At 42.4% G+C, this 26,448-nt stretch overlaps 1 protein-coding gene across 2 annotated transcripts; it reads left to right on the top strand.

The window, feature by feature from the left end:
- Nucleotides 1–779: 779 nt before the first annotated feature.
- LOC142469779 (thyrotropin-releasing hormone receptor-like) lies at nucleotides 780–23,970 on the top strand. Of its 2 annotated transcripts, XM_075576408.1 has the most exons (6): nucleotides 780–1,006; nucleotides 5,527–5,575; nucleotides 8,112–8,344; nucleotides 9,887–10,447; nucleotides 11,804–12,227; nucleotides 18,870–23,970. In XM_075576408.1, the coding sequence occupies exons 4-6, from the start codon at nucleotides 10,071–10,073 to the stop codon at nucleotides 19,269–19,271; spliced, it is 1,203 nt and encodes a 400-aa protein (XP_075432523.1). In that variant the 5' UTR covers nucleotides 780–1,006; nucleotides 5,527–5,575; nucleotides 8,112–8,344; nucleotides 9,887–10,070; the 3' UTR covers nucleotides 19,272–23,970. The 2 variants fall into 2 exon arrangements, with proteins under 2 accessions (XP_075432523.1, XP_075432524.1); XM_075576409.1 differs by lacking the exon at nucleotides 5,527–5,575.
- The last annotated feature ends 2,478 nt before the right edge of the window (nucleotides 23,971–26,448 follow it).

The raw sequence follows: 26,448 nt of genomic DNA on the forward strand, positions 1-26,448 counted from the left end.
ACAGAAAATAACTTACAGGATACAATCAGAAGATATGATATCATTACGATCTAAAATAGAAAGGGAGAGATCCAATTTAAAATAAATACCTTGGTCTATGTAGATAAAAAGTAGTGGTATTGCTAGCATGTAAATTAAAAGGTAGTCGTACTCACTAAGTCCTAGTAACATCACACTTCTGCCTCTTCTCTGCTTATACTGTAGTAAACACATACTGTACAGTATTACTATCTACTTTCAGCACCTCACCACCTACAAAACGGCAACATGCAAGTTCAGGACCCTGGATAGCTACACTAGCTGAACAGCACATACAGTAGCAAAATACCTATGAACGTACAGTACAAAAGCATGGTGAGTTTTCCTTCTGCAATATATTACAGGATGACACCACTTTCCTGGTGACTTATTATCACCATTTCCACAATTGCTAACAAAACAAATAGAGTTGATATAAAACACATTCGTGCTATTGTTAACTGGGTCTCACTCTTATTAACCCATCAAAATCTAAAGGACTGCTCAAGTTATTTAATTATAAAACGTATGGCATTTAATCATATGCACATATATATAAGCACACACGCTCACGTTTGTATATACTACACAAACTCTATAACACATACCCCCACACTGGCTTGCACACTTCAACATACATGTACATTAAAAGCACATACATGTGCAAGCAGCCCATGGAGCTCCCTGAAGCCCATTCCAGTGGCCCCCTGGATTTCTGGCTGTGAGGATGTAGAGGGGATGGTCTCCTTTCTCATAGGCTGTTGTGGGGGAGAGGAGCCATCCGCTGATGAGAAATCCCCATATAACTGTCAGCATCGGAAGAAAGACTGTAAGAGGAGCAGACTCAAACACCAGGGGTAAGAATCAAGAAGGGAGACACACGCTCAATCACAGCTAAACAACAGCTCATGATACCCTGTTCTGCCTGCAGCCTGTACCAGCATCGATTCTAGTGAACACACAGCTACGGGAGCAAATTCACTGACAGGTGAGTTATGTTTAAAGTTTCCCGTGACTTTCCGTGCTGATAAATGCATGTCATAAAGAAAATGTTGGCTGACAGTTATTTGTAGTGTTTGTGGTTTATCCTGAATTAATATTCATTCACTTCTTTATGCTGGGATACATTGCTCATGGCTTAGAATTGTGGATAGTGGAACTTGAAATTGCAACCCTTTCCATTACTAAAGCTTAACAGCATATAACTTTATTTTTTAAGTACTTCAGCTAAGAATATTAGAAATTGTTCCCATCTCCCCCACCTGCAGTTCGCAGGGACGGAAATTCAAAGCTAATAACCAAATCATCTAAAAAAAACAACATGATTATTTTTCCTGCCATCCTACTGTATATGATTTCAAATATTCCATCCCCATTCCACCCTCAGAAAAATCATGCTTTGCCTTTCTTTTGTCAATGAAAAGAGCTGAAATTGTTTTGAGTCTAGCTGTACCAAAATGCATGGTGCGTGGAGATGTTTACAGAACGAGCTGGAGTTTGAAGCACTATAGTTATAGCTTTTGTCATTGTTGCATTAATGCGGTTAGACCAACAATACAATTATCACGCTGGAATCTGAATCATCCATCAGTGGTACCAGATTTAATGTTACCTACAGTACAGCAATGCGACAGGATTCTATGTGCTTCTTAATACCTTTACCAGCTGCTAGGTAAAGCACGGTATTATGCAGAGGTTTTTTCCCCCTTTACATTGGACTGTTATCAATAATTGCTACGATAATTATCATTTAAAGGTATCATTATCAATATGATATCATTATCCTCATCGAGATCATTAATTTGGCACGAAAGTTGAGATAGGAGAGATAATGGGAAGTTTGAGTTTAGACAAGTCTTAATTCCATGACTTGTTATGATTGAGTTGAGTGTTTAAATGAAAACACATGTACCCATGCAACTAACCCCTTCCTGGCTGAAAGGTCCTGCTATACAGATAAAGGGTAGTTATTCAAGGGTAGTGACCATGCTCAGTGTGTAGCAGATGTGAGACTTAGCACTTTTTATTTAATTTCTTCTATTTACATACAAATATCTTCAACTTGCCATAAATCTGCTTCATATGGCGAAACGTGTACGATGGAGATGTGTTAGTTGTGGCATTTCTTGCTGTAACGTGGTCTGCCTACAAAACTTGTTTTACATGCATAATATAACCATTTTTTTCATTATTTCTCCATTTATCATAGCAGATTAATCATTTGGTTGCATTTTTGGCCAATATCTAAAAGAATTCCACATACCAAAATATTTTGCCCAAAATATGCAACTCCAAACTTCTCTATTTTATGTTAAATAGGAAAGTATCAATTATGGTAATGAATTCTAATTTTTATTGCAGTACTGGGGGTCTAAATTGGGTTGTTGGTTACACTCTGGTAGTAATGCTCCAGTAAGCATAATAATTAATTACATAAGTTGGGTTTGCTTTCAGTATTGAATTATGGATACATTTATATCATGTATAATAAATAATAAATAAATACCGTAGTAAATGTCTGTGGAGTATTTATACAGTTATCTTTAACTTCATAATAGATCCCCACTATTCTCATAATATTCATTAATATCATTGCTTTCAATGGGATTCCTTTTCTTTGGTAAATATGGGGCGGTTTTTGCACTGAGTTTGCCTAATTTTATAGCCAGAGTGTTTTACTAAATATACTCATAGGTGGGATGTGTATTAAATGCTAATGATTTATTAAGGGGGGGACAAACATGGAATTAAACATAAAACAAACAAACAGGATCTCTTAAAGGTGATGCCTCTGTGACAGTAATAGGGTACTTTAATTGATTCATCTGTTTTTGCCAGTTCCTTGGTCCACAACTGGAGGACATTTTTAGTATAAATGTGTGCCACTAATTTATACAGCAGTCCTCTTTGCAGAAGTATTTTACACACATCTGGGCTCTTAACACACACAGAATATCTTGTATATCTAAGTACGGTATTATTGGGCACTTCATGTGAAGATGGGACTACTTGCACCATGTGTCAGTCCATAATGTGAAGTGTGCTGCCACTATACTGTCATCTTTAAATGGTCCATACAATTTTGCATCTGACTACATACATATTGTACATATCCTGCCAATATTTAAAAAAAAAACTCTTCTGATGGAACCCTCTGATCTACATATCATTGGAAGTTTTAATTCCACCATATTCTCTTGTTGGGAAATCTGATTTATTTTTAAAGTGATTCTGTTCAAACAGGGTTGCATTTATTTTAAAGGACTTACACCCATAATATCTATACGATGGTGACTTCCACAAATAACACACCAAAACCTCTTCAGCATTATTCAAGCTTTCAGATCCTTGACTTCTAATATAATCTGAATGTCAGGTTTGAAATATTTACCAACATTTAATTAACTTCATGTGAGTTAAATACTGTTGCCATTACATGCAGTTATGAATCACTGTTGGCTGTCAAAGTGTTTAACATTAAGCCATTTAAACTATTTATAAAGAGTTCTAACTACAGATAGACTGTAGAATGACTGTTATGGAAAATGGATGGAAGCTTTGGAATAAACTCGCCTTGTTATCTCTTCATGGTTGTTTTAGAAGAACACAGCATCCAATCCATAGTGGTTGCCTGATGTGTTGTTCTGGAGATGAGAGACAAGCATGAAATTAAGTTTTCACATTTTCATTCAGTTTAAGGATTACATTATGTTTCTAGTGTAATTACTAGATTCATATTTAACCCTCCATGCCCGGCTGTAAAGGAGTTTACATCGAGTTGGATATTTACATGGCTTTGCTCAGTCTATCTTAACTTTTCAGGGTGCTGGGTCAGTGCAGGCTAGGGGAACACATATGCAGATAGAATAATGGTGGGCATTTGTATTGTACAAATAAGATCTTTATTCTTATTCGTTGATAATGCTCAACATACAAAACCAGATTCAATTTGGACATTAACTGGTGGCAAATTATATCGTTACTCTGTGCTTCTTCCCGTGGTAGCTCTCACCCCTACTTTGAACCGGTAATTATGCTTGTTTCCCTTAGTAATAATAATAATAGTTAGATTGGCAATATCCTGCACAGTGTCAATAGTGCCCCATGTCAAGTGGGCCTATGGTGGGAAAACGCACACTGTCCTCGGGGATCAGTATCCGGACACTTTGTGTACTGTCTACCACATCCATGCATATTGGATCGGGAGTTTACTTGGGACCTTCCAGTGGGGCCGATCCAATTATGCTCTAGAGATACCACTCTGAGAACTCCCACTAAGCCCATGCATACTCCTCTTCCACAAGGAGAACAATCCTGGGCCATTAATATTGGCGCTGACTATATAGGTAACGTTCATTAACTGAAAACAATAAATGGTGACAGGACATCCTTAATACACATAATAAACACAAACCTATTTACAGGACTCACAGTGAGGCTTCAGTCTGAACTCTCAGGAACCTGTTTCTAGAATATTAGAAGGATCAAAATATACCCTTCTATCTCCCTATAGTGACATCACTGGACAAGACATACAAAGGAGGGGCTATCTCTTTCTGCATCACATGATGGGGAGGGAAGTAACCTGAGTGATCCCACACAGTTAACTCATTAAGGCAGTTAACCCCTTATCCTAACTAGTAGTCCCCAAAGTGGCGGGCTACACATAAAATGAGAGTAATTCTTCCAGTGCAAGGAACACATCATAGTAACCCTTTTGCGGCTAAGTAAACGGCATGTACAAATAAACTATAATAAACGATAATAATAATTTAGGGAGTCAGTGAACATTTTGAGTAGTATTTAAAGGAGAATGATACTGCACTATTTTATTATAGTTGAATATAATAAATTCTGCATGGCTGTGGGCCATTTTTCTACCTTTATTTTAGATGAACTAAACCAGCATGGCTTGATTAATACATTTCATACAGCTGCAAGCAGAAGTGCATGTCTGATGTCTATTTACACTATTCTTAAGATCTTGATACACTGTCTCTTCTCTCTGAAGTGCTTGGTCTCTGATGTGCTTGGTAGGGCTCATACAATATCCATTTGAAGACAAATAGTGGTTACATTCACATTAGTCAAAAACATAAATGAAGTTATTAGGGTGAAATTGCCCACCGTTTCCCAAATTCCCTGATGACGTCTGTGCTGGAGGAAGCTTTTATAAAATCATAATTACTATTAATAGGATCCTTACTGAACATAGAGAAAAGCCATCTGCTCCTGATTGTTACTATATACTTGTATCCTATTTGTAATGACAAGTGAGTAGGTTTAATTCCTTTTCTTTGATTCACAGTTCACTGTTATATTATAGATTTTTTTAATCTTTTTCATATCTGGGACCTTTTTGCGCTTTGAAATCTTTCTTGTGTCATTACTGAACATAGCAGAACTGATGACATTTAGGGGCTTATTCTGGTAGCTTCAGACTTGTCATTGCTAAATCGAATGCTTTGGCATGTTCAGAACTCACGTTATGAAATGTGTTTGTTGCAGATCGTATTCTCTAAACGGCGAGGAGGACAATAACTTCCTAATCTAACAGGTATCTCCGTGCATATATGTCCCCTCAAACCTCACTCCAAATAAATTAGGGAGAGATGCCTGTGCTGAAAAATGAACATACCTGAGGTACCATGGGAAATACGCTAATGTGTATACAAAGTATATTTAAATGAGTCACACATCCTAAAATATATCCTTAAGACCAATCAGTTTGAAGGCCCTTGTGATGAAAGGGGGTACCAGTGTCAGACCCAACAGGATTACAACCCACAGCACTGCCATTCAGAGCAGCAGCTCTAGCATCGAACTAACCCATGTAAAGTATACTTTAGTGCATTATGCCACATTTCAAAGATGCTAGAATAAGCCCATTAGAGTTTACAATCAAATGTGTGGTGCCTGAGTTCAGAAAGTACTGACTTTTGGTCAGGTTTTGAAATAAACAGAGTTCAATACTTTTACACCCCTCTTTCTGAATATTATATTCCGATATCACACTCCCATATTGTCTCTGAATTTCCGTTTGATTCTAGGAAAGTCCTTTAATTTTCCCAGAATGGACGTATATATCAAATTTGTGTAGCATTTGCAACGCATCCTCACTATCCTTACCGTTTGCAGCATTTGTGGCCCAGCACAAATATACATCTGTATTGCTGTCCTGAGCATGAGAGGAGAACTCCCGAAAGCTTGTCTTATAATATCTATTGTTATTCCAAATTAAAAAAGTTTCACCCTAAAACTGAAGTACTCATTTACTCTGCACTATTGCAACTGGACGAACACAGCTAGTTCTACTTAATTCAGGCCCTAGCACTGGAATTTATGGCTTTCCAGATGATAGGTTATAATGCACATTGCAGACAGACTTTATGGTCTCCTGAACAAGCACCTCAATAGGCTATTTTCTTCAGGGAGATATCTGACCTCTGCAGCAGAGCTTTCTCCGTTCAGGGCTCCTGAGCCCACAATCTTCAAGTACAGAATATGTATGCAAAAAGATAAGGATCTGAGCAATCAGCTCTGCAGACACTATGCTGATCCTTAGCTCCAGACTTTGAAGTGTGTCCCTGACATTTGCTCCGGGGGATTAATACCTGCAGATACTTAACTCTTTCAAACCATTAGGCTAAGGCCCCGCTCCCAGAGTCAGCGCACCCGCACTGCTGACAGGCGGTGCGCTGAGATACACAGACCGCAATATGCGGTCTGTAGGGAGCGGGTGGTGGGCGGTTTGACAGGGAGGGGGGCGTGGCTTGAGCGGAGGGACCCGCTACTCTCCCCCCCCCCTCCCTCCACGGACTCGGGCTGGAGCTTCGGTAAGTATTAAACACACACACACGCAGGCAGGCACTCACGCACTCATACACACACACGCGCGCACACACAGGCAGGCACTCACACACACGCGCGCACACACAGGCAGGCACTCACGCACTCATACACACACACACACACACACACACAGACAGACAGAGGCAGGCACTCACGCACTCGGGCACACACATACACACACAGACACACACAGACACAGACACACACACAGAGAAAGGCACTCACCTGCTTTCACTCCACACTCCTCCCCGCTCCCCGAAGCCTCTCCTCCTCCCAAAGCCTCCCCTCCCCATTGGCTCACAGCCACACACGTCACGCGTCAAAGCTAGAAAACACCATTCTCTGGTGTCTCCAGCGGCTGACGCGCGACAGCGTGTAGTCAGCTGTGCCGCCAGTGGGGACCGGGACCGGCTCGCGAGGATTCCCCTGCTGGTGGGGAACTCGCGACATTGCCGCCCGCGCCAACGAGCGCAGCGGGACCGAGGCCTTATTTGGTTAGGTTGGCGTGTGACATAATAACAGTTGGGTCTATCAACCTGTAACAATGTAATTACCTACTTTGTCTGTGTGTCTTCTGGCAATTGGGTAGGGAAGTAGTTACCTGATACAAAAACCAAACTGGATCAGCACTCAAAAATAATAATGAAGGATTTTCAATGTCCTTTTGGTCTCACCAAGTTTCGTCTTTAATGTATAAAAAAAACAGGTATACAGAAAAAAATCAGCATACAGGGATAGGAAATATAAGCAGACACACACTGTTATATGTGCACAATAGAGCAATGTTTGAAGGCCCCCCTGGACCCTTCATCAGGCTTACGAGCACCTCTAGCTGAATTATGTTAGACAGGGTGAGTGCTAGTTAATTCTATTTTTCTATGAGAAGTTACCTGATAAACATATCATTCCTTTGTATTTTACCTATAAAAAGCCAATGTTTTTTGCGGTGTAATCCTATGTTGGTGTAGAGGACAATAAAAATTAAAACACAACATCAACACATATTGGTATAGTAGGTGAGGAGGGCTCTGTTTCCAGGAGCTAACAAGCTAAATGGAATGGGAGAGTGCTTATCTCTTTGATAAAGTGCTGTCGAGGCAGGAAACGCGTCAGAGACCTACTACCTGTATGTTTGTGGTTTGGCTTCATGCCTATTAAATCATTGAATTTTTCCCGCCTCCAGCCCAGCTCTTTGCATTGCTGAAACCTTACCTTCCTTCCATATACTTATACTCTTTTAGGATTGAGGCACGCCAACACGGAACAGATGAGGATTGTGGTCATGAGTATACGTCACTGACCCCTTCAGCTGTATTTTTTGCCAGTAGCCAGTGTGGTTCACAACTATCCAGGTCACGCGATACGGAGCACGCTGAGGTACATCTTGGACATAGGATTCGCCGAGATGTCTCACACCAGCTAAAGATCACCTACCTACCCCCCATTCCATCAGAGGGCTCCGGTCAGATATCAGGTGACGGATCATTACAGTTATACCACACCACACCGGTATAATACTTATCTGATATCCACCGACACCTTGCAGGACATTAGAAGCATCCTTACAGGATTCACGTCCTACTCCATAGCACCTGGTATAGTTAGGGTTACCAGGCAGCTTCTTCAAAAATACTGAACACAATGGTTAATGGTGTGATGTGCTCGAGACACACACACCTCTCATTGCTCCATGCTGTTTCCTCCTCACCTTGGTCCCACCTCCAGGCCCCTGACACCTACTCCTAATTGGCTCCTGCTGGGTAATTTAGCCAATCTGAATGGAGGAAGCTGCCCAGCCATCTAGCAACAGCCCTGCTCTCTCCCTGCTCAGGAAAATCCCACAAGCCTCCAAGCCTCCAAGCCAGTCAAGTCACTATGTCCAGAGAGGTACAACCGGACACATACATGTCCAGTATTACCTCTAATGTTTACTGGACAGAGTGACCAAATACTGGACAGTCCAGTTCAATACTGTACACCTGGCAACCCTAAGTATAGTGGAGGAAAGAGGTTGTATTGTCTCAAAGCTTGCTTGTTAATTAACAGATGATAGGGGTTCTGATAGAGGCATGAGCAAAACGAGTAGGGGTTTGAGGAAGATGCTGTCCATGCTTCCTGGATATGGAAAGATGTTTCCAAGTCTGTGTCTAGTGCCATTATTATTTTAATTAACCAAGCAACTCTGCCAAGTCCCACGTTTAACTGCCTCTTAATTAGTATAAAATAATTAGTACAAAATGCAAGACAGGTCATTAATAAGTTTCTTGTATTTGATCTTCTTGTCTGGGCCTAAATACATATCCCCTTCTTACATTGCTACCATGTGATATGTTGCGGCTGTATGAGACATGTCACCGTAAGCTGCAGCTCAGTATCAAATGACTACAGTATGTTATGGAAAGTTTTTTCAGGGCCGTGTTTGTGAGTGAAGCTTCTCATGGACTTATGCTAAAAGCATGCAGTACAAATGCATACAAAGGACGTATGAAAGTGATTAAGTATGACAGCTTTAACCTCAAGGACTTCCAAGGGAAATATTTAATAAGACAAACAATGATGAATATCTATCAGGACTAGATACATTGTTACCATCTTAAACAGAAGCAGAATGTGCCATCCAGACTGACAACAGGTAACAAATGAATCATCTTTTAATGCCTTTGCATCTGAATAGACCTCAAATGCTTTGTAGGCCTCTCCAGCAGTGAATATGCTAACACATGGGTATTAGAATGACTGAACCACTGATTGAGCCACCTGTGCTGAAGCAGGGATATCCTTAAACCTGACCTGTTGGTGGCGCTTGAGGACTGGAATTGGCCACCCCTGGGCTAACAGTTACTCTGCTTCTCCATGTAGCATATGAACATATGGTATGCGCTCAAAGTGATTCCTAACTCAAGTATATGAGTCCCACAGTGCGTCAGCTCTAGTAATCCAGAGGAGCACCTTCTTTTCTTTGTTGGATAGTAATTTGTTGTGCTTTATCAACTGTGTTTTTGCTTTCCATCTGCAGATGTGGATGGTGACTTGGAGCATGTTGCCTAATTCCTGGTGTTTCTGAAGAGCAGTGTGAGTCCAGATCCCACCATGAGATATACCCTACCCAACCTCTGTTGGGCTACCAAGGATATGTTGCTATTGTTATAGTTAAAAGACCATAACTCTTCACCTGATTCAACTATCAAGTTTCAAGCAAGATGGAGAATACTAGCAAATTTGACAGTCCTACCAATATCTCACTGGCTAACAATGATGTGGTCTTTAGTATGATTGAGTACAAGGCCATCTCTGTCTTCATGGTTTTAGTCATCTGTGGTATTGGCATAATTGGCAACATCATGGTAGTTCTGGTGGTATTCACCACCCGCGACATGAGAACCCCAACCAACTGTTACCTGGTCAGCCTGGCCGTGGCAGACTTAATGGTCCTGGTAGCTGCTGGATTGCCCAATGTGTCAGATAGCTTGGCAGGGACATGGATCTATGGGCATGCTGGGTGTCTGGGGATAACCTACTTCCAGTATTTGGGAATCAACGTCTCATCCTGCTCTATCACAGCTTTTACTGTGGAGAGGTATGTATATGCTTTACAGATTATTAAACTTCTATCCAAGACATAGGCAAAGTCATACAGTACACTATAACAGCGTGAGGGACATTGAACCAGTGGTCAACCCTTGTTGGTATATGGTGATATGAGTATCACCATGTGTACCTACAATGCAAAGATGTTATTATTCAGCCTTTTGACTTTTTTTTAACCCTTTATTAGTAGACAGCAAAGGTGGTAATGGGCATCTGCATTATATTTGTATTGGCACAATACATTTCCATGTGTTTACTGATTTATTCTATTATTTATTCATATTACTTGTTATGGATCAATATAAGACTGCAGCATGCCTATAGGTGCTGCAGATTTCTAATGGCCAGACTTTGTTGATGGAGGTTGTTACGTGTTATTATTACTTGTCATTCTGTCACTTATTGAGAAGGCTGATCCTATTTTAGTGATTGAATAATATGATGTCATTTTACTGGTTGATGGAATTCGTGATGTCATTCCTTTTTTCTTTTTCACTGATATGATATGGGGCCATATTTACTAAGCTGTCTTCTGCCACAATGCACCTCCCGGCGGTGGAAGATACCTTACTTCCCATTCAAGTCAATGGACTATAAGGTGGATTCCAGTACTGGAAGGTATCTACGGCCGTGACTATACCAAAAAATACCAGCGGTGTCGCGTAGAGCGATGCCATGGGGCGCAATAACAAATTCCAGAAATCCTAAGGAGGTTTACATACCAGCGCGCCGCCTGGAGCTGCAGGGCGGCCGTCTCCTCAAGAGACTTTCAAAATTGTTTCTGGCAGGTGACGGCGGTGTCACGTGAGCGGTTCAGCCAATGAGGACAAACCGCTCATGGCCACGCCTCCGCTACGCCTCCTTGTCTCCTCTCTCCTTGATCAAGAGGCCGCTCGGCAGCAGCGTGAGGGTGACGTCACCGGATCACGCTGCCGCTCGGCGGCATCTGGTATAAGCGTAGCCTTATGACAGAAGGCTGCTTAGTAAATATGGGCCATGACCTCACTTTACTCCTCCCTAACATCAATGTGACCCAGTGACAGTGACAGGGACATTGTTTAAATTAGTGATTGATGTGTTTTTTGGGCTTTTTTAAATACGCATTTTCAATTATTTTTCAAATTACTTTGTAAATCTTGGGAAGGTTTCACTTGAATTTGCTCCTGCGTTTTGTGTGATATCTCAGTGACAGATGTGCGTTAAGTTGGACGGCTTCTTTAAGGTGTAGGGACACCTACAGGAGCGCACTAAGTGGCTCTATATTTGTGGCAAAATGAGATTGATTTTAGTTAAAGGCGTATCGATTGTATGCTGATCTCCTTGTTTTGCTTATGCTCTTTTTCAGGTACATTGCAATCTGCCACCCTATGAGAGCACAGACTGTCTGCACCGTGTCCCGGGCTAAACGTATCATTGCCATCGTCTGGATCTTCACTTCCATTTATTGCATGCTTTGGTTCTTCCTGGTGGATATTCATGTGAACAAAAACCAACAGGTGGAATGTGGTTACAAGGTCTCACGTAACCTCTACCTGCCCATCTACCTGGCTGACTTTGCAATATTCTATGTCACCCCACTATTTGTGGCTACCATCCTGTATGGTCTCATTGGAAGGATCTTGTTTCTCAGCCCAATGCCCAACCACCCAGAGATCACCACTGAGCGATGGAGGGAGAAGAGTACAAAGGAAAAAAATGGTTCGGAACCAGAAGGTCCGAAGACCAGCAATCGCCCCAGAACCAAGGGGGCCTTATCATCAAGAAAACAGGTAATCCCACCATCCAGCATCCATCAGAGAGGGCATAAACAGACACAATTGTTCACCCCATTTTTATATTAACATTGTGTGTGTATTGTCTCTGGTGACAACTTGGGTATCAATAAGCATGACAATTGTCACATTTGTGATAAGGCAATAGACGGGGGAAGGGGGCTTCACTTTTGAATATTCACGTCCTTATGGTCCACCTAAAGAGAAAATGTCTGATGGTAGACTTTCTCTTACAGATGGTCAGTACCATAGACTATATTGACAGAGTAGTTCTATGCCCTAAGACACCTTTCAGCACATTCAAATGAATGGGTCATAAGCATCTTCCAGCGCCAGAAGGTATTTTAAGGATTATCACTGCTTAATAAATATGGCCCTATATATATATAAGGTTAGCGGAATGGCTACTAGGGAAATATCTGAGTATATATAAAAGAAGCAATCCACACATTTTTTTTTCTCTTCGTTGTTTTAATGCAGGTTTGAAGCAGGGGGTCTCAGGAGTTGAACCCTGTTAATTTCAGCTCGGGGGACCCACTGCTTGCAGAGATACTTACCTCTGAAGGGGGCGCCAGTAACACTCTGCAGTTTTCTGCAGTTTAAAGCCCTCAGTCACATGGGCCAATAGGAAGCCACACCGGATGATGTCACAGCTTACTATTGGCCCTCAGGGCCTGGGAGCTTTGCAAATCAGCCATATAGTGAATCCTGGAGTGGCTTCCAGCATCCACTAAGAAGGTATTTCTGGGTGTAGGGAGTCCTCCGAGCTGAAATTAATGGGGTTCAGCTCCAGAGACCCCCCGCTTCAATTTTATATAAAGAAATTGAAAATAAATGAAAAAGATGAACAGAATGGCTTGGATTGCCTCTATAAATCTCGCCAATCAGATCGGCTTGTCCCCATTAACATCTCTCCTTCCTACTAGTATTTTTTCTTTGCTCTACATGGCGGTTTACAAATTCCCAGCACTGCAGAGGTTACAAATAGAGGATATTGGTGTGCAGCTATCAGAGAATAACATTAGAATTAGAGTATTGTTAAAATATTTACATTAGTGTGAACAAAATTGCACTTAGCTGCCTGTGCAACTAAACTGATACTTTAAGAAGCAGACAGTCCAAAGACATTCTCCGTGCTGCATTTGGCCCATTGGTCAGAGGCCCTGTAGAAGAGTCACATCAGTACACATACACATGAGTGTATTTATGTATATCTTTATTTATATAGCGCCATCCATGTACAGAGCGCTTTGCAATACACTAGATATAATATTATAACACAATTGGAATAAGTGCTTTAGAGAAAACAATTGGAAAAGGAGCCCCTGCACCGAAGAGCTTACAATCGAAGTGGGGAGAACTTACAGAGACATTAGGAGGGTGTTCTGGAAAGTGCGTCCGCAAGGGGCCACGGTCAGTGCATGTGAGAGTAGAGCCATGAATGTAAGTAATTAACGGGAGGTCGCCACAGTGTCTCTTGCACTACTATAATATTGTTTTTCCAATGCCCCACACTCGCCCTTTTATTGAGTATAAATGAGTACTGTACTATTTTGGAGGCTGTCCTCTACTCTACTTTTCAGCTGTTCCCTTGTCTTTTACTATGATACCACTGGCAATCCCTTGGTGTGATATATCTGACATGCATTTAATAACAAAGAGGCTAGCAGTTATATGAAAAGTGCATTTACAACTCTGAGTGTGTGGAGCAGGGCACTTACAGTACATTTACTAGGTGTATGTCAATACCAACAAGTGCCTTGATCTTCAATCACTGGGTTATCACAGCCGTGACCCTGCTGTATATCTCTCCAGAATGCAATCTTACCACGCTTCCCTTTTGCAGCACCTTCTATTAAATTAGGTGACATTTGTGGACAGCGACTTTAATTGCTCCTCCTGTATCCAGAAATGTGATTACGTTTGTATTGAAAATGCAATTGCATTTCTAAAAATGTCCAGGGTTTTCCATGAGCAATTACCCCCACGCGAACAACACAATGCCAAACATGCACAGAACCCCAAATGATCTTTTCAACATACTTGTTCTCTTATATTATTGTTTTTGCATGAAAATAGTTTTTTTTGTTTCACCATTTGGTCACGGTACACCAAAGCTTTCTGGCAAGCTATTCATAAGGTAGGTCCGAATTTACTCTAAATATTGACTTAGCATTTGAGATTAATTCTCTAGCATCCCTTTCACATGTAAAACTCTCTCTAGATGAATATTACATATTTATTTCTGCATTCGGGCCTCTCTCTCCTCTCAAATCATTTCGGGAATAAATCCATTGACGTATATCTCTTTGTATAAAACACGTTCTTCCTTAAGACAGCTAGATTCACTAATCTCTGCTGGCTATGACCTTGATATTGTAATGCAAAGGCGACTTGGGATGTCTTGTTTGGGTCAAAAATTAAATATATTATTCAGCTTGGAGTGGATGGGAGCCCAGTTTTAGACAACACATGCAACCGATTTTCACTTTCCTTCACTTGCTCACCATTAAAGCCGAGACAGTACTAGGAGTACATAGGATTCTAACCCCTCTATCATTTCTTGCTCTGTGCAGATCAGTGAGGGAGTAACATGACAGGGTATAATTGACGTAAATGAGAGGTCTTTGGAGGTACAGGTAGAGATTTAGTTGTCAGTTGTAAAATTAGAGTGGTTCTTGATTGTGCTAAAACACCAAGCGATATATAGCAATCACAATGCACTGTTATTTTGTGTCCTTGCGAGAAAAGGGTTAGGATTCTGTACAAAATGCACAGACTGAAATATTGAGAAGTTGTGGTCCAGAAAAGCTTAACAGGGACATAATACAGGGGTACTCAGCTCCAGTTCTCAACTGTCTCCCCACCCCCATCAGGTCAGGTTTTTAGGATATCCTTGCTTCAGCACAGGTGGCTCAATCAGTCCCAGCTTCAGCACAGGTGGCTCAATCAGAGGCACAGTCTTTGACTGAGCCTCTGATTGAGCTACCTGTGCTGAAGTTGTGATATCCTGAAAACCTGACCTGTTGGGGAGGGCTTGAGGACTGGAGTTGAGCACCCCTGCCTTAATGCACCCAATGGCCAATAATGCGCGTGATGGCTTAGCACTGTTTAGTGACTCTGGCTATATGACTTCTGTTGTCTGAGCAATGCTTGTGTTGAGTAAGTTAATTCTAAAGTACCAAGACCAAAGGCATCCAGCATTAATAGAACTGAAGTAAGGCTTCCTTGTAGCTGGTCATAAACCCCATTACCAATGTTTTCCTCTTCCCTGACATGTCGTATTGTTTAATAAAAGTAGACACTCTTGGGGGTGCTGCCGCTTTGAACTGCATGCGATGTGCTGTGTGATGCAGAGAACATTGGCGGTCATGCTGTGAGATTGGATTGTCTTAGTCTGTTATATCTTCCCTTTTATGAATAGGATTACAGTTTGAAAGAGGAGCAGAGAACAATATCTTTGTAATTCTCTGTGAGGTCAAAGGAGACAGCAAAGTATAATTCTTAAAAGAAAGATGTGTGGTTATTAATTCAGTATGTACTATATACATGTGTGTGTATACACAATCTTAATGTCATGCTGTTTTTTTATATTATTTATTAGCAAACACAAGGATAAGAGGCACAATGTTAAAAAATATTTCTGACAGTGGGCCAGGGAGTGTATTGAGACAGTTCTCTCTCTGCTTTTTTGTTGACTGATGTAATGAATTAGGAGATGGCAGGAAATGAACCCATGACTTTGTGATTTCAATGTACATTAGTCTGCAATACAGTGAGCTACTCCGTGATACAAACATGTGGATTTATGAGGTTTTGGTCAAAAGCTGCAGCAGCACCGAAATGTTGTTTAATAAATGCACATTTGTATATCACATAGTCGCCCAGCGCGTTGTACAGAGATGTATGTTTGGTGAAACAGGCAAGTCACTAACCCTAGAAACACCTGGAAGTACTCAGAAGAGGTATTCTTTCATATAATCAGAACATCCTTTTATAATGTCTGGTTATCCCCACGTAAAAGCTTCATGTAGAATAGCCAGCATCCAACCTCACACTGATGAGACCCAAAAGGGTGAAACAACTGTCTGTGAGTAGTGTTACTGGCTCTGCACTTCTGTAACCCAGGCTCTGCTGAACGAGCTGTGCAATATGGAAGGCATTAGATTATAGGGGTCTGTGTTAAAATGGATAATAAGTAAATAGTGACTCACACAGTGTGCTCATTTGCATGTCATTACCCAGAATCCCTTGCTGCAGTGAAAGCATTCTTTGCTAAGAGATAATGGGGAAATAAATGCAGGATTAGAGATAATGGGGAAATGCAGGATTGCAGACCTGTTTGAGACATGTGAATGTGCTGATGTGATATGTTATTTAGTATATAATCTATAGCAAGATATTCCCCATCCACATTGTTCAATTGTACTTTAGCCATCGAACGTTTGTCAGCAGGTAAGGCTGGAATGTATCCAGTGAAATGACACATTAATCTGTATTTGCACTGCAATTCTGTAACTAGGTTCCATTAATGTGCTTTGTAAATAAAGGCAATTCTACCAAACTACAATTTGCATAATTTCAGCATCTGTTGCACTTACTGACCATGGGTACATGAGTTTCTGCAGACTCTGCCAGCATTGGAAGTGAATGCTCCTGTGAGCTGTAACAGCTGCAGGGAACATGCATAGAAAGGCACTTCTGATTCCTATTCCTTGGCTGGTTGAGTATTTCCATCATGGATTAGGGATCAGTCATCTGTCAAAATAGATGCATAGTCTAAGCGAGAGTTGGCGAGTGATTTGTCGCGTATTAACTTAATGTACATTGGAATTTTGTCTTATCGGCGAATTCTCTAACATCGCTTGATTCTCTTAACGCAGCAGTGGAAGCGCGACTTTTTTTTACATTTTACCATATAGTTGAAGGAGGGGTCTCCGAAGCTGACCCCCATTGATTTAAGCTGTGGAGATGCTCCGCTTGCAGAGATACTGATCTCCTTAAGTGGGCGCCGGTAGCCACTCGGCTCGGCTACCAGGGTTCATGTAATGGCAAAGTTTACAGCTCCCGTGGGCCAATAGGAAGCCGTGACGTCATCAGGTCCAGCTTCCATTGGCCCATGTGACGCGGGAGCTTTAAACTTTGCCAAGGCACCAGCACCCCCTTTAGAGGTCTGTGTGTTGGGAAGCAGGGGGTCCCCGGAGCTGAAATTAATGGGGTTCAGCTCCAGAAACCCCCTACTTCAAACCTATGTTAAAAAAATAAGAAAAGAAAAGTTTGGATTGCTACTTCAATGCTAAGGCAATACATTAGACACACGCGTTCCTCTCAGACTGGCTCTAATTTGCTGAATGCTTACTAATTGGGGGCATTGGCAACCCTTTGAAGTTTGAAGAAACGTTTAGCAGAGAACCACATTTGGGAGGGGGGAGGGAAGCTTACAATTCTGTACATCTCTACTGCAGTGCGATGCAAACACATTTGTTTAATATGCAAACCAAAGAATTAGTGGCTCCTCGTTAGTAAAAGGGTTAAAGCAATAATACTATATTCCCCCTTTTTTCTTTTTCTTGTTTTCTTATTTGTATAAGTAAAGCGCGTGGCAATGTATAAAATACGTTCTTACCTAAGCTGGCAATCATTTGGGGCTCCAGTTATAAATCTGACAAAATGCTGATTGTGTGCCTAACATAATGGCTGCTTCAGTCAGTGTAACTCAGCAGCTACAAAGTATCCTTATATTAACTAAGGTAACATTATCTATTGTTACAGTTTGCAGCTCAAACTGCTGAGAAAATTTGCAGCAAGTGATCCCAAACAGGAAAGTGTTGCAAAGATCTTGCACTGCTGGGGAGGTGGCTAAAACCTGCTATAGAAAGCAAAGTATGCTTTGAAACACACTACAAATGGCATTAAGAGTTGAATAAAAAATGTAACTTTTTTAAACAGTCACTATTATCTAATACTACAGAACTGATTTTTTTTAAACCCATATACGATATCACATGTTTTGCTGCTTTAAACAGATTGACATGTTCCACTGGGCTCACTCCTTCACAGGCACTTATCTCAGATTAAAGGTGTGAGTGATAGAGGTTTAATCTGTACAGATGGAAATCAAACAAAATAAATTGCTAAGAGGGAAAAGGGAACCCAGTGTTTATAATATGGATGCAGAATGATGGGCTGTATTGATCTATACATTGGACCTCACTCTATAATTACTAGGGAGCTTTTTTCCCACAGAGAAATCAGCTTGATATTTCCTGGTGTGATCGGTTACTTATAATAAATAACACAAGACATATTTCCCTTGTTGTGTGCACATGCCAGATACAATTGTTCCCCCTACATAGGGTTTGTCATATCGTGATAATTGATGTGGGGAAAAAAAGTATTTTTCTAGTAATGATATAAATATGGATTGGTAGCGTTTGAAGCTCAAACATTGCTCTGGCGTCTTTGTAGTGCTGATGCCTGCTGAGTATGTAAAGCTCCCTTTACACACACCACCCCTTGTGTTATTCTATATATAGTCATCCTATCTCTGCATGCACCCAGTCATCACTTCATATAAAATCTATACATCAATCCGTTTCCATGCCTAGCATTAATTACCTGCATCTTCCTGTCTTACAGGTCACCAAGATGTTGGCAGTAGTAGTTGTGCTGTTTGCCCTCCTCTGGATGCCCTACCGGACCTTGGTTCTGGTCAACTCCTTCATGGGCAACCCATATTTGGACCCCTGGTTTATTTTGTTCTGTCGCAACTGTGTCTACGCTAACAGTGCCATTAACCCAGTCATCTACAACCTAATGTCCCAGAAGTTCCGTGCGGCCTTCAAGAGGTTGTGCAAGTGTGGGCAGGAGGAGAGCCAGAGAAGACACCTGTACATGACAACCACGAGTTACAGCATGGTGAGAGATACAGCCAATGCTGGACGGGAGAAGGAGAAGCCAGCCCAAGAGAAACCCACTGTTGTAGCTAAACAGACCAGCATGGCAGGTCCAGAAGGGGAGCTCTATTACAGTGTAGTTTAACCTGTTCTTTTCCTCTGTTTCTCCAACATAGAGATCAATGTAACAAGGTAAAAATGGCGCTATTGGGGCCTACTCTATGTACTAAGATAATATTTTTATTCTACGTCAACATTTTTGTACTACACGTCATTAATTGTGTGCCGCTTGTGTGAAGGTCATTGTGTGACTTCTTACATAAGACACATCATTTGTTGTTTAAAATTCATGTTAGCGCATTGCCTCATGTTGGCGCGTCGTGTTCATATTGGCACATTGCCTCGTGTTGAGGCATCACCTCATGTTCGCACAGCCTCGTTGGTGCATCATGTTCATGTTGGCGCATCGCCTCATGATCGCACATCGCCTAATGTTGGTGCACCACCTCCTGTTGGCGCATCACCTCATGTTGGCGTACCACCTCCTGTTGGCGCATCATGTTCATGTTGGTGCATTGCCTCATGTTGGCACATCGCCTTGTGTTGGTGCATCACGTTAATGTTGGTGCATTGCCTCGTGTTGGCGCATTGCGTTCATGTTTGCACATTGCCTCATGTTGGTGCATCGCCTCATGTTGGCACAGCCTCATGTTGGTGCACCGCCTCCTGTTGGCGTATTGCCTCCTGTTGGCACACCACCTCCTGTTGGCACATCATGTTCATGTTGGCACACCGCCTCCTGTTCGTGCATCGCCTAATGTTGGTGCACCACCTCCTGTTGGTGCATCGCCTCATGTTGGCACACCACCTCCTGTTGGCGCATCATGTTCATGTTGGTGCATTGCATCATGTTGGCACATCGCCTTGTGTTGGTGCATCGCCTCATGTTGGCGCATCGCGTTCATGTTGGTGCATCACCTCATATAGGCGCATCGCGTCATGTTGGCGCAGCACATTCATGTTGATGCATCGCCTCGGGTTGGCACATCGCCTAGTGTTGGCACATTACCTCATGTTGGCGCATCACGTTCATGTTGGTGCATCACCTCATGTTGGCGCATTGCCTTGTGTTGGCACATCGCGCTCATGTTGGCGCATTGCGTTCATGTTGGCGCATCATGTTCATGTTGGTGCATCGCATTCATGTTGGCGCATTACCTCATGTTGGTGTATCATGTTCATGTTGGCACATCAGCTTGTGATGGCGCATAGCCTCGTGTTGGCACATCGTGTTCATGTTGGTGCATCACTTCGTGTTGGCGCATCGTGTTCTTTTTGGCACATCGCGTTCATGTTGGCGCATCGCATTCATGTTGGCGCATCATGTTCATGTTGCGCATCACCTCATGTTGGCGCATCGCCTTGTGTTGGCACATCGCCTCGTGCTGACACATTGCCTCGTGTTGGCGCATCGCCTCGTGTTGGCGCATCGCCTCGTGTTGGCGCATCGCCTCGTGTTGGCGCATCGCGTTCATGTTGGCGCATTGCGTTCCTGTTGGCACATCGCCTCGTGTTGGCACATTGCCTCATGTTGGCGCATCACCTCGTGTTGGCGCATCGCCTCGTGTTGGCGCATCACCTCATGTTGGCGCATCGCATTCATGTTGGCGCATTGCGTTCATGTTGGCACATCGCCTCGTGTTGGCACATCGTGTTCATGTTGGCACATCGTGTTCATGTTGGCACATCGTGTTCATGTTGGCGCATCTTGTTCATGTTGGCGCATCACCTTGTGTTGGCGCATCGTGTTCTTTTTGGCGCATTGCGTTCATGTTGGCGCATCACCTCATGTTGGTGCATTGCCTCATGTTGGCGCATTGCGTTCATGTTGGCGCATCACCTCATGTTGGCGCATCACCTCATGTTGGCGCATCACCTCATGTTGGTGCATTGCCTCATGTTGGCGCATCGCCTCATGTTGACGCATCACCACATGTTCAATACCTGATGGATCTTTTAAACATTTACAATTTAAATTAAAACAGAATGATGTGTATTTGTTTTATCTATAACTAGTGTTAGCAAATATAAATGACTAGTGTCATATTATTTATACCGGCCATACCGTGCAAATAATACATTTTGTTAACCTATATGATGAAACGTCTGTGCTGCGACAAATACATTTTTGGTTGATACATAGCAACTTTATTCTGATCTAACAATAGCTTGGGGCACGATTTTTTAGCACATACTATTAACATCTGTACGCCTAGAGCAGTCCATTTTCGGGCGCCAAAAGAAAAACCCATTGACACTGACACAGATTGAGAAGTTTCAGGTTATTACATAGGCGCGCAAAAGTACAATTTATAATGAAATTTGTGTCTGCCAATGATGCACCAAACACGTAGTTTGCATTGCTCAGTACATAGGACCCCTAGAACTCGTAGGTTTCTGGGAGGTTGCAACACCTTCTTTTATGTTAAAGGCAGAAGGAATAACTCCATGATAAAGGCATGGGACATTGATCCGGGTGAACCTGGTTCAGACGTGACACCTCGCACTGATTTTCTTTGAGTCTCACTGCTAGATGTCAGTACCTTTCTGTTAAATCCCTTATTAAAGTCAAGAACCCCCAAATCGCTCTGATTTCTGACCTTGGAGGTTGGCATCTCTGCTGCATGTCACCTTGGACAAGTCCCTTTGGATTACTTTGCCCACTTGACACTACCAGTTCTATATAAGAACGCATTATTACTATAAATACTGAAACATTCTATTACAAGTAATAGAACAACACCTCGTAGATTGTGCTGCTAAACCTAATCTTTCAGCGTTCCAGAAATCCCTTATTCAGACACAGATAAGTCTTTTATGCTCAGGAATGTATGTGCATAAGGACCTCTGTGGCAAGGGCACTCAACCCCAGTCCTAAAGCCCCTCCTCCCCCCCTACGGGTCAGGTTTTCAGGATATCCCAGCTTCAGCACGGGTGTCGCAACCAGAGGCTCAGTCATAGACCTGTGCTGAAGCAGGGACTGATTGAGCCACCTATGCTGAAGCTGAAAATGATTGAGCTGGCAGGCCCGAGGTGGATCCAAATACGCAAACAAATGTCACCCATCTCTCGTGCTAATTAGATAGGGACAATTGTTTTTTTGCAGATTTGAACCTGCAGTGGATCGGCCGATTCCGGGGATTCCGTAACCCATGGACAGATTTGTAGGATCCAGTCTGCAGATTCAGCGATCCATTCTTAAGAATCCGCCGACGGATCCGCTAATTGGATTCTTCAAATCCGTCCACGGGTCGTAGCCAATGGCGGATTTTGATGAATCCGCGCAGATTAAAACCGCCCAAATTCGTTGGCGGATTTTATACCGTGGAACGGATGTGGGTGGATCCGCCCGTCTCTAGTACCAACGAGGTTTGGATACCGTGATTGGATTGAGGCTGAGCTGACAATCAGGAGACATCCAGTTCAGACACACAAAACCTCTTCATCAGAACAAAAGCACACGGCACAATCTGATATTACATTAGTATAGACGTGCAAACCTGCCCAGATTCACTTTGCCACTGTTTTGGTCACACTTTTCTAAAAAGATAGAAAAACTCGCAAAAATCGATTTTTGAGGGCAAAAGATTTAGTAACAGGGCCCAAATTGTTAAAAATGTGCTATTTTGCTTTTTGAAAATGGCGAAATAGAAGCCCCGTGCCATTGACTTTTTAGTATTACGCGAACTAGTTGCGATGTTTTGCGTCAAAGATAAAGTCCGCTAACATCGAGTTACAAGGTTGAGAGTGTTCAATGGGAGTTTTTCCCCCAAAGGGCGGGAGGTTCCCATGAAAGCCCAGTACCTTTTATGCTCTCTTGCTTTGAAAAGGTTACACACATTTTTAGGCTTCAAAACTCTCTGGATGAGAATAAAAAGACCCCATAACTGCTCCAATAATCCAAATAAAATCAAATATGTTTTTGTAATGTGTAATAATCAGGGCAAAGGTTTCATTTTGCATGGGGATATCAACAGATTGTCCAGAAAGGCCCCGGCACAAAGTGCAATCCTGATAGCCGACTTAGGAACAACATTTTGTAGAGAATTTAACAACCTTCCTTAATGTAATCTAACCCAGCTAAAAACAAAGATTTGGCTGTTTTTGTTTCTTTGGAAATTAAATACACCTTGCTTTTTTGGGGGGCCTCTCAATGTTGGGAGTATTTGTCAATTAGGTGTTCCCTCTTCCCTTGTCCTTCTCTGTCCTTACGAGAGACCTAATAAAGATGAGGATGGGGGAGACATTACACAAAAGAAAGTATCCAGAGGGAATCAAACCCCTCACAAGTCTCCGTTCAGCATGTTTACAACCGCGCATAAAATAAATGAGTTAAAAACACTTCTAGGTGTGAAAATTTTGATATCAAAAAGGTGTAGTCAACCAGATTTGTAGGTACATGTATATTTTTTATAACAAGGTACGCCGCGCTTTTCAATTGTTACAAACATCACAATACAGAGAATTTAATAATACAGATGGGATATGTGCATCAAGACATAACGGTAAAGCAGGAGCCACTGGCCCAAAGAACTTGCAATCAAATCAAACTACTTATATATGTCACTGCCATTAATATACGTAAGTCCTAGGCCCGGCTAGGGGGGGGTAGGCAGGGCAGGAAGGTGAGAAAGCACATTGGAAATGTAAATGTTTGTTACTTTCTGCTTGTTTGCTATATTTGCATCCTCTGGAGACCTGTGTGTAGGTATTTACATGATATGAAACATGGTGCTGTCCTGTGATTGACAAATATGTGTTTTTAAAAAATAAAATATTTTCTTCTGGAACAAAAGATGCGTTTATTGCATTTTTGGATGAATAGGACAGTAAAAGCTATTCTGTATACCTGGAAGTAGATCTGGAATAGAATATACATTTATTTCGCCTGCATGACAGTGGTCTGCATTGGCAGCAAAGCTTTTAACATACACTTTGGGGGTCATATATCGAAGTATCCTGGCTGCAAATCCCTGCATCAGACAAGGAGATCCCAGGAAATAGTGTTTACCCTTCACGGTGCTGGGGGTCCAAAGGCAGCAGAAATCCGCCAGACCTCTGGACCTTCAGGATCCTTCGATTGCTCAGGAAAGATTGCAGGTCACCAACGTGACCGCGTGTGCTGGAAACAGAATGGGTGGGAGCTCCATGTTTGTTTCAATAGGGCTGGCTGCTCCGTGGGCAAGGGCTGGCTGCTCCATGGGCAAGGGCTGGCTGCTCCGTGGGCAAGGGCTGGCTGCTCCGTGGGCAAGGGCTGGCTGCTCCGTGGGCAAGGGCTGGCTGCTCCGTGGGCAAGGGCTGGCTGCTCCGTGGGCAAGGGCTGGCTGCTCTGTGGGCAAGGGCTGGCCGCTCCATGGGCAAGGGCTGGCCGCTCCATGGGCAAGGGCTGGCTGCTCCGTGGGTAATGGCTGGCTGCTCCGTGGGCAAGAGCTGGCTGCTCTGTGGGTAATGGCTGGCCGCTCCGTGGGCAAGGTCAGAACGAGCTAGGGTCCATGATCTCCCAATATATCATAAAGCCTCTGGCATGCCAAGGTCGAGACGTACTAGTTCTGTCATTAGAGCACATTATTCTTTGATTTACCATTTTAATAACCCCTTTCATGATTGCAGTGATACATTTATTTCCTTTTCGTTCAATATCGAACCATATTTAATAAGCAGTGCTGAGCCACAAGCCTAACAGCTTAGCATTGCTAGCCCACCAGTTTTATTCATCTGTAAGATTTTGACCACCTTCAAAATAGCTCCAGTTTCCTCCCATTAAAGTAATAGGAATTTAGTTTTATATACTTATTTATGTTTTGAGGTTATACGCTTGTTACCCCCTTGATTGGAAACCTAAGGCTTTGTGCTAATGACTCCGAACCCAAAGAAGGGTTCATGTAATGTTTTACCAGGAAGTAATACATTGAGAGTTACCTCTCGTTTTCAAGTATGTCCTGGGAACAGAGTTAAGATGGCAAATAATACATGGTTACAAATACAGTTACATAAGTGAACAGGATATACATTATATACAAGACATAGCATGCACAGTTAAAGATAATATATATTATAATTGGGTATCAGTCTCAAGCAGAGTACGAGGAGGGCAGAGCTACAGAGACTAGGAGGATACCGGTCCCTGTCCCAAAGATCAGTGGAGGCAAAGATCAGCACGCAAGCTGAACCCTCCCAGCTCAGCAGGATAAGGAGCAGCCACAGAGAGCCGGTCCACATACAAGTTGCAGGCGTTGCCTATCGTGTTCCGGAAGTCGTTAGTAACCACCGAGGGGATCACACTTGCGATCCTACAGTACAATTGACTGCACATACAAGTTTCTCCAAGTCTTCGCAAAGAATTGACCTGCAACAGTACAACCAGGCATATAAACGAGCTCCAACACTGTGCCGGTACCGACAAGGGCTCTGGATGATACAGGGTCATTGGGATGGGAAGCTCAGCGATACACATATTGTTGACTTGTTGGGATAACCTGTGTTACGTGGTGTATACGATCCTCACGATTGAAGATCAGAAAGACATTATTGTGTTGGTATATGAATACAAATCCTTGCAATTCAAAGATACGTGTAGTGTCATATTGTCTGATCCCAGCCAGGTTCTCCGCTGCTTGTTTAGTATTATGTACGCACAGGGGAGTAGGACTTGGACTCCGGCCATAGTATGGGTCTTAATCAGTCTAGGGAAATAAAGAGGGCTTACACGCTGATTTCTGATTTGCGGTTATACGCTTATTTAGAATTTCTTATAAGAATGGTCAAATAATTCTGGAGATTTCTAAGCGTGCATTGATATTGTGTGTTGTCTCTACAAACGGAGACGCTGCATCTCTCACGCGGGCGTGTGTCATTTCATTCGCCATCACTGATTCTGACACTGCCGCACATTCATGAACTGGGACACTGCGTAACACACAAGGTTCTTCCAGTGAAGAGAATAGACTGGAGAAGCAATGCAGCTCTTGGGGTTTGGCCCACAAGATCTTGACTACTCGGGCAGACCTCCCTGGCAGCATAGATGTTTAAGTATTTCACCCACAGTGCCACACAAGACAAGCCCACGTAAATATGTACTATGGTACTAAACAATGAGAAGCTGAAGCAGTGTAAATCATTTCACAAATCTGATTCACTCAAACAAGTGTCGCAAATCTATGTTCATAATAAGAGATATATATTTATCAATTCAATATTCTAGTAATATTAATTAAACATGTGGGTCAACTTCAAGCTTACTATATTGAAGAGGATTTCGGCAT

This window comes from Ascaphus truei, chromosome 19 (genome assembly GCF_040206685.1).
Source record: "Ascaphus truei isolate aAscTru1 chromosome 19, aAscTru1.hap1, whole genome shotgun sequence".
NCBI classification, from domain to species: domain Eukaryota; kingdom Metazoa; phylum Chordata; class Amphibia; order Anura; family Ascaphidae; genus Ascaphus; species Ascaphus truei.